Raw genomic sequence first — 9,907 nt, forward strand, 5'->3', positions numbered from 1 at the left:
CCACCTCCTTTATGTTGTTTATGAACACTCTCTCTGGGGTCAAATCCTGGCTCCATCACTTTCTAATTCTTTGGCCTTATATAACTCACTGAAACTCTCAAACTTTAATTTCTAATCTGTAAAATGGGATAACAGTACCTACCTCATAAGGTTCTTGTCAAGATCACAGTGAGGGAATTCATGTCAAGTGCCTAGTGTGTAGTAAATGCTCAATAAATTTTAGCTATTTTTAATATTATCTTTCCTGAGAAGAAGCATGTCTTGTGACTTACCCCTTGTAAGACTTGAAAGCTGTCGTTGTTGGGTGGTGGGTCTTGATCTGGGTCAACACCAACTCTACAAGTCACCAGGGAGAAAGACAAGGAGAAAAAAAGAGAGTATTAGCTTGGACCATGACAGCCATTCTGGCTGAAAGTTGGCAAGAGGCTGACCATCTTCCCGAAGCAGAAGGAATGATTAGCTAAAAGAAGAGAAAGACTGTCATGCAAAAGTCATGAGAAGGAGGTTATACACATCAGATCCCAGGGATAGGAGGGGCCATACAGCCTGTGTGCTTACACCCTGAGCAAGGCCGCTGAGGAACAGCACCAGCTGGCAACTGTTGGTCTGCCTTCCTGTCCCAGACTGTCCGTCCTAAAAGTGTGGGTCCCACTGCACCAGGCTTTTCCTCTCCACTGCTTCCTCACATCTGCCCTGCCCTGCTTTTATTTCCCTAACCTTTTGTTATGAAACCTCTCATATATCCAAGGAAGTGTTGAAAGGATTTATAGTGAACACCTAAATACCCACCACCTAGATTCTACCATTAACATTTTGCTATACTTTATTACATCTCCAGCCATCTCTCTATCACCCATCTTATTTTTTGGATGAATTCAAATAAAGTCGCATGCATCAGTACACTTCCTCTAAATACTTCAGCATGCATATCTCTAACTTTTTTTATCCTGGTGCCGCCACGTCTTCCCACAGCAGAGATGACCTATGAAGTCACATATTTGAAATCAACAACTAAAGACAGAAAGCAAAGTGCCAAAATCCACTTATAGCAAATTCATAAAAGCACTATCTTAGCTTAGTAACATACCAACTGTCGCCCTGTGCATCTGGTAATTCTTTATCCCTGTGCCTTCCTGATTCTGACACAGAAGACATGGTTAGCATGGAGCAATGAAGGAGAAAACAAAGATGTCAGGGGATTTCCCTATCTTCCCTCACTTCCTCCAGTATCACAAAGAACATATGGCATTATAAAAGGTAAACAGAACACAGTTTTCAGCAGGTCTGATTGGTGCTTGAAGAGAGGTGCTGAATGGCCTTGAACAGGGGTGTGATCTGCAGTCCAGTACCAGGGTGCTGACTCCAATGAGCAGGCCAGCAGATGCACAGAGCCCTGTGTATGCACATCTTACTTTTCCTCCTCTCCTTCCCTCCTCCCCACCTGTGATGCCCAGCATATTTCTTGAGAAAAGAGACTAATGGAAAAGGGGAATAGAAGATAGCACAGATGCACCCCACCTGCAAAACCAGCCTCTACTCTCTTACTCCAGGCTTGTTAAGCACTAACCCAAGGTGCATGCCCCTGGACAAGGGGGGGGGGGGGCGGAGTATGGAAGAAAAAGAAGCAGTTTCCCCATAGTTTGCTGAAGGCAAAGCTTAAACCCACAAGATGAATCCATGGATTCAGCAAATATTTATTAAGTACCTACTATGCCAGGCACTGTTATAAGCACGTCCATAGTGTACCTAGTGTTCCTCCCCATGGGCCTGAGGTTTGATGGGACCTTTGTAGTGAATTAGATGGGCTTTGCTGTGTCCATAGGCTGCTTCTAGGCAGGAGTTTTTGAAAGATGGAGTCTTATCCTCCCAACTGGACATTATCCTGGGATTCTGAGCAACAAATACAGCGATTTTTTTATATGAAATCCACCTAATTCAGAGGTCCCAGGACTATCCACAAAAGTAACACCAGAGCATTAGTGCACCCAAAGTGTCTAATGTATAAAAGTGGTAGAGGTCATCAATTGAATTTCTAGCTGTGATCCTGAACCCTCACCTGTTTGTTTGTTTTAAAGCGTTTTTATTGATTTCAGAGAGGAAGGGAGAGGGAGAGAGAGAAAAACATCAGTGATGAGAGAGAATCATTGATCGGCTGCTTCCTGCACACCTCCCTACTGGGGATTCAGCTCGCAACCAGGGCATGTGCTCTGACTGGGAATCGAACCTTGACCTCCTGGTTCATAGGTCAACACTCAACCACTGAGACACACCAGCCAGGCTGAATTAGCCTTATTTTCAACAAGCATGAGACAAATGTGGAAATCCCACACCAACTGAGAAAATAAGCAACCAAATGGATGTGTACATTCTGGAATGATTAGATACAAAAAAATGAATAATTGCTCTTCTGGTATAATATGTACATTCTGATTAACTGTCATAAAAAGGCTGTAAAATTTCAGAACCTTTAGAACTTCTACAATTTAGAAGTTTAGAACTATCTGAGGTCCTAAATAATCTGAGGGATATTAGACACGCACCTTCATACAAAACCTTGAACAACAGATCAGAATCTGAATTCTCTCACATCCCAAGTGTAATAATTTGCACTTTCCACTTCCTTCTTAAAAGTGGAATATTTCAAAGGAGGGGGTTTCCTCTGCCAGTTAATCAGTATCTAAAGTCAGATCTCTGAAAATAAACCTGTGTGTGTATTTTAAACAGAAGAAAGTTCGAACCCAGGAAACTTAAACGTGTCAATTAACTGTATGAGTGTCATTACAGTATACATCCAAGGCCCAGTGATATCCCAAGATCCATGCACCATGGCAGCTATAGCTGCTTTCATCGCTGTGCTCAAAGGGTGAAATGCTTTCCCAATGCCAAGAACAGAGTTCAAGCCTATTTTGCATTTATATTATTGACCAGCACCCAAAATCAGACCAGGAAGAAAGCATGCTGGTTAAAGATGCAGAAGGGAAAGAACATTAAAGTCTTCATTCTGATTGTCCAATATCACCACCCTTAAGCATAATCAAATCAAAAATCTGGATGCACACTGAGCAACAAATTGCATTAGAAGAGCCTTTAATTATCCCCCGGTTTAAAAACACCTGTTTTTTGTACCTTCCGATTCACCATGATAAAGCACAAGTACACAAAAACATCCTTAGAAAACGAAAACAGTATTTAATTAAGATGGTGTGAGCCATATGCCAGCCATGGCTGAAATATAAAATTCTGGTTCTCTTTATAAGTTGGAAGCCTTGTTTACTAGAAAATAAGCAGAATTTTGTGGGGAAAGTATGTGTGGCTCTGCAAATGTGCTGCTCTCAACACGAAGGCCAGTTGTACAAGGAGACACTCGCCAGCACTGTTCAAAATGCAGGGTAAGTGGACACAATCTCAGGAACAGATACATCAACCAGCCAATAGAAGCGTGGAAAAATGATTAGACTTGACCTCCCCTCTTGCCCCTTTGCTAAAAGGAGCAGAGGGTTGGCACACACCAGAAGAAAGAGACAAATGGCATAAAGAGAAGCACCTCATGTTAGAAAGAGGTTAGAAAGAGGGGGAAAGCCAGGCCCAGTTCATTTGTTTCTGAGGCTGCCCTTGTGTCACCTGAAGTAGTGCCAGTGGAGTTCATTCTGGTCCTCTTCAAAGGGCTCCTCGACGCCAACTCTGGGCAGTAGAAGAAGGGAACGTGAGTGTGACAGGGACAATAGGGGAGCCAGGGGCTCTGGGCACATGACCTGGACCGCGTCCATCAAAGAATAGATGGTCTCACTTTAAACATAAATCCATACCCTTTCTTATACTATCCCTGCTCTCTAAAACCTGGAGAGGCAGAGGGGCTGCTAAATTTACATTTAAAGCAACAATGTTAGGAGCAGGTCAAATGAGGATCAATTTAGAATGAAGATAAGCCTCTCAAAATATAATGAAATGCAACTCAGCAAATGAATTTCTGCAATTTTTTCAGGAATTCATTTGTTTCATAAAGCAAGACACATCCAAACAAAAATAAAAAACAAAGTTAATAAACACGTATTTGCAGCATTTACACATATTTGACAGAAAGAGCAAAAAGCCTATATTATTGAAAACAGCAACAATACTTAAGACAGGGATGGCCTTTTTTTCTAGTTAAGTATGTCACATTGTCCATGTGTTCAACCTGAAGGTCAGCAATCCAACTTCTGTTCTTCTCTTTACCTTGTGACCTTAGAACTGACACAGTCCATTTTCACCTTCCTCAATAATTGCTGGCTCCTTCAGAGTGCATTTAAACTTCACCATTACATGAAGAGCAAGGTCTCACACACTTGGCACTATTGATATTTTGGGCGCTGGCCTCTACCCACCAGTAAGCACTGGGGTGGGTACCCCAGTGCAACCAAAAATGTCTCCTGACATTGTCAAATGTCCCCTAGGGGGAAAATTGCCCTCAGTTGAGAAGCACTGCATTAAAGCATGTATTCCCAATGGTGGGGGGGGTGATGTTGCCCCCAGGGGTGTGAAAAATGGTTCTTGTAGCACAAAAACATTCTTTTAGAGATTACAATGATTTGTACCATAGTACATCAATAAATATATACTAGATCTATGGTACTGAAATTTCTTAAAAAGAAAAGTAATGGTGGTACTAAAATCTTACTGTGGTATTAAAACTGAGGAAAACATTTTTAAAGGCTCCTTGGAGGGGCAATAATTTAAAAAACAAAAGGTGAGAAACGCTGTTCTAGACATGCCCAAATCCTCAAGCTACGAATCTCCCCTGAAATATGCAAGTGAGAAGGTGATGCTTCTTAAAGTGTTACTTTTAGTCACACATTCAGACTATGACTTATCCGGACTCTATATACTACTACAGTATTAAAAAGTACAAATTCCAGGAAAGCAAACTAGATTCCATTAATGTACAATCCACTTGTAATAATAACAGTAATCATAACAGTAGTGACACCATGATTAGTAATGATAACAGCTAAAATATACTAAATGTTTACCATGTGCCAGATGGCACAGTTAACGAAAAAAATTCTCTATCACATTTATTCATCACCACATTTTGTCCTCACACTATTGTCAACCCCATTTCACCAGCCAAGAAACTGAGTTAAATAAGTTGCCCAAGGTCACAAAGGTAGAAAATGGTGGAACCAAGATTGCGATTGAGTCTGTTAGACGCTAGAGCCCCAGCTCTTCACCTTCCCGGACGCTGCCTTTGATTACAAGGTGTCATCTTAAAACTCCTTAAAAATATCCAGTTACAAATGCTATTACATAAAGAGCTCAGGGCTTCTCCCAGCCTTTATTCCTTAAGTCACCTTACAAAGAGCTTTATCATAAATTCTGTCTAACAGGATTATAGGGGGCAGGGCATCCTAACTTGTCCTTGAGTGATTGTATTACTACACGCTGAGGTAGGAGGGCTACCTGTTCATTTGACTGCGTGGATGTGCACCATTCCACCCCCCACCATAACCACCACTTCATGTGCGTGTCACCTAAGCTGGGGGCTCCGAGAAGACAGCCACCATGCCACCAAAATGCACTCAGGACACATGCAAGGTTTATCCACTGAAATAATCCTGTGACCATTTTTTTAAGTTGCCAAAATGTTGTCCTTTGTGAATAGCAACACTTGCGTAAGAGACCAAGACAAATATTATGTAGTTTGTACATTTACAGAAAACAATATGAGCATTTTGCCTCCACGTTCTAAAATATTAATCACAAAATACCAATTTTAAAAGATAAGTTGGATTTCTGGAAATCAGTGTCCTGGCTTTGGATTTGTGGTTATATCCATTTTTATTTTATACACAGACTAGAAATTAGCCATGCTTTAAAATCACAGCTAACTCTTAATTATTTATAGTTAAACTCTGAGTCCTACCCTGGGCTTCTGACTTCTGGGCAGGGCCTCTGTCAGCAGCCTGAAGAAGTAAGAAACAAGCAGGTATTGATCTTACTGAGGTTACAGAGGTCAAAACACCATGCTGAATTTCAGGGGGTTTCTGAATCAATTTAGAATAAGAATCTGGTTTACTAGTATATAAATGATTGTGGCCACTAAGTAACATAATAAAGTCACAAGCCAGAAAAAAAAAAACAATAGGTTTCATTTCCTTATTTTGGAGGGAATTTCTTTTTATGTAATCTCTGTAAATTCCAGTTTCTATACTTACAGTAAAATGACACTGTATTTTTCACCAATGACACACTTTGCTTCATTATGTTGTCTGGGTAGAGTTGGACAGAAAGAAGGAAATAAAAAAAGATAGAAGCAGAAATTGAAAACAAAAACAATACAGAAAATCAATGAAATAAAAAGCTAATTCTTTGAAAAGATCAATAAAATTGACCAACTTCTAGAAAGACAAAGAAAAAAGAGAGGAGATACAAATTACCAATATCAGGAATTACCAATTACCAAATTACCTATATCAATGATATTAGGGGATAGCACTATAGATCTCATAGACATCAAAAGGATAATAAGGTAATGCTATGAACAACAATAAATGTAACAACTTAGATGAAACAGACCAATGTCACCAACTACCATAACTTGCCCACTCCTATATAATAAAAGCCTAATATGCTAAGTGTCCAGTCATCCAGTCGTCCATTCAATGAATCAAAGTGTAATATGCTAGCCCTAGCCGGTTTGACTCAGTGGATAGAGCATCATCTTGCTGTCTGAAGGGTCCCAGGTTCAATTCTGGTCAAGGGCATGTACCTTGGTTGTGGGCACATTCCCAGGAGGGGGTGTGCAGGAGGCAGCTGATCAATGTTTCTCTCTCATCGATGTTTCAAGCTCTCTTTACCTTTCCCTTCCTCTCTGTAAAAAATCAATAAAACATATATATTTTTAAAAAGTGTAATATGCTAATGATATGCTAAGGCCACTCAACCACTCGCTATGACATCCACTGATCACTAGGGGGCAGAAGTCGACCGGCAGGTTAGCTTGCTGGGGTCTGGCAGATCAGGACTGAGTGAGATGAGCCGGACACGCCCTGGAGCCCTCCCGTAGTCCCTCCCCAGCTGGCCAACCTCCCATGTCCCTCCCCTGCCCCGATTGTGCACTGGGGGGGTCTCTTGGCCTGGCCTGAGCCCTTTTGCAATCCGGGACCCTCAGGGGATGTCCGAGAGCTGGTTTCGGCCTGACAGTAGAATGACCAGTCACTATGACGCACACTGACCACCAGGGAGCAGATGCTCAATGCAGGAGCTGCCCCCTGGTGGTCAGTGCACTCCCACAGGGGGAGTGCTACTAAGCGAGAATCCAGGCTCACAGCTGGCAAGTACAGTGGCAGTGGCAGGAGCCTCTCCTTCCTCTGTGGCAGTGCTAAGGATGTCCGACTGCCAGCTTAGGCCCGCTCCTTAAGCCATCAGTCGGATATCCTCCAAGGGCTGAGGGACCCCCCACCCCCCGAGTGCACAAATTTTGTTCACTGGGCCTCTAATATGAAATAATCTTAATAGCCATATAACTATTAAAGATATTGGCTTCATTATTTACTTTTTTAAAAATATGTTTTAATTGATTTCAGAGATAAGGAAGAGGGAGAGAGATAGAAACATCAATGATGAGAGAGAATCACTGATCGGCTGCCTCCTGCATGCCCCCTACTGGGGATTGAGTCCATACCCTGGGCATGTGCCCTGACCAGGAATCAAACCATGACCTTCTGGTATATAGGTCAATGCTCAATCACTGAACCCCACCAGCTAGGCTGGCTTCATAATTTAAAAAATCCCTGAAAAAAAAGTCTGTAGGACCAGATGGTTTTACTAAAGAATTCCATAAAACTTTCAAGAAGAATTAACACCACTTCTACACAATCTCTTCTAGAAAACAGAAGAGTAGGGAACATGTTCCAACTCATTTTGTGATGCCAGATTATGCTGATACCAAAAACAGACACAGGCAGTATGAAAGAAAACTACAGACCAATACCCCTCATGAACTCAGACATAAAATTCCTTAATAAAATATTGCCTAATAGAATTCAGCAATATTTATAAAATTTACACACCACAACCAAGTGGTATTTATTTTAGAGAAGTGAGGCTGGTTTGATATTTGAAAGTTAATCAATGTAACCCACCTTATTAACAGGCTAACCAAGAAAAACAATAGGATCATATCAATTCATACAGAAAAAGCACTTGATAAAATTCAACATCTGTGGGTGATTTTAAAAATCTCAGAAAACTAGCAATAGATATAAACTTCCTCAACTTGATACGAACATCTTTAAAAACCCTACAGATAACGTCATACATATTGGTGAAAGACAGAATGCATTTTCCTTAAGATCAGGAACAAGGCAAGGATGTCCACTCACATCACTCTTATTCAACATAGCACTGAAAATCCTAGCCAGATCAATAAATCAAAGAAAGAAAATAAAAGGCACACTGTTTGGGAAAGAGAAATAAAGCCGTCTGTCTCTATCTGCAAATGACACGATGGCCGACATAGAAAATCTCAAAGATCCTAAAAAAAAAAACTAAAAAAACACAAAACCCTCCTAGAACTAATATATAAGGTTGGCAAGGTCACAGGATATCAGATCAACACACAAAAAACAACTGTATTTCTATATTTTTGCAATGAACACATGGAAACTGAAAATAAGGTTGAATAACCTATACAATTGCTCAAAAAGAAGACATAATTAGATGTAAACCTAACAAAACATGTGCAGGCATTGTATGCTGAAAACCATAAAATACTGATGAAAGAAATAAGAGAAAATCTAAATAAGTAGAGAAAAATGCCATGATCACAGATTCGAAGACTCAACAGGGTAAAGGTGTCCATTCTTCGCAAATTGATATACAGGTTTAACACAATTCCTATCCAAATCCCAGCAAGATTTTTAAAAAGATAGACAAGCTTATTCTAAAATGTATATGGAAAAGAACTAGAATAGCTATGATTGTTTAAAAAATAATAAAGTGGAAAGACTCACTCTACCTGATGCTAAGTCTTATTATCTATATATATAAAAGCCTAAGCGATCAGCCGACCAGCTGACTGACCAGTAGCTATGATGGGCACTGACCACCAGGGGGCAGATGCTCAATGCAGGAGTGGAAACCACAGGCATGGAAACATGGAACAGACTGGTGAGTCTCAGAGGGAAAGGGGGAAGGGGGAGGGCGGGAAGAGATTAACTAAAGATCTTATATGCATAGTAGAGGCCAGATGCACTGATTCATGCACTGGTGGGGTCCCTCGGCCTGGCCTGTGGGGATAGGGCCAAAACTGGCTCTCCAACAGATGCCTGGTGTACAAATTCATGCACCAGTGGGGTCCCTTAGCCTGGCCTGCGGTCAGATTACAAGAGGGCGCGGGGCAGGCCGAGGGACCCCACCGGTGCATGAATCCATACACTGTGCCTCTAGTATAATTATAGTTATCAGGAGAGTGTCATACAGGTGGAGAGATAGACACATGAGTTAACGGAGCAGAAAAGAAACAGACCCACATGCATGAAGCCCACTGATGTTTGGCGAAGGATCAATAGTAATTCAATGGAGTAAGGATAGTTGTTGTTTTTTTTCAAAGTGTGCTGACAACTGGATAGCAATAGTTAGATAAAATAAAACCTCTATCTACATCTCACTTCTTATATAAAAACTAGAGGCCTGATGCACGAAGTTCATGCAAAGATGTGGTCCCTAGGCCTGGCTGGCGAGTCAAGCGTGAGCATCTGATGTGGAAGGGCAGGACCCAGCTGAACTCTGGGCCCTGGGCAGCACCTGGGCCCCCACGTGCCTCCCTCCACCTGAGTCATTGGGCCCTGCCAGCTCCCTCAGCACCTGGGAGCTGGGCAGAGGCCCCCCCCCCACCAGTTGCTGTCTGGTCACTGTCTGTGGGGGG

At 41.7% G+C, this 9,907-nt stretch overlaps 1 protein-coding gene across 1 annotated transcript in view; it reads right to left on the bottom strand.

The window, feature by feature from the left end:
* The window catches only part of SLC9A7 (solute carrier family 9, subfamily A (NHE7, cation proton antiporter 7), member 7), a 59,348-nt gene that overhangs the window by 20,921 nt on the left and 28,520 nt on the right, over positions 1–9,907 (bottom strand). Inside the window, exons 12-13 of the mRNA XM_006753321.2 lie at positions 3,622–3,681; positions 273–336 (exon numbers count right to left, since the gene is read on the bottom strand). Of these exons, the coding sequence (XP_006753384.1) occupies positions 273–336; positions 3,622–3,681 (124 nt within the window). The remainder of the gene's footprint in view (positions 1–272; positions 337–3,621; positions 3,682–9,907) is intronic.

Source organism: Myotis davidii, unplaced genomic scaffold (assembly GCF_000327345.1).
Source record: "Myotis davidii unplaced genomic scaffold, ASM32734v1 scaffold411, whole genome shotgun sequence".
NCBI lineage: Eukaryota > Metazoa > Chordata > Mammalia > Chiroptera > Vespertilionidae > Myotis > Myotis davidii.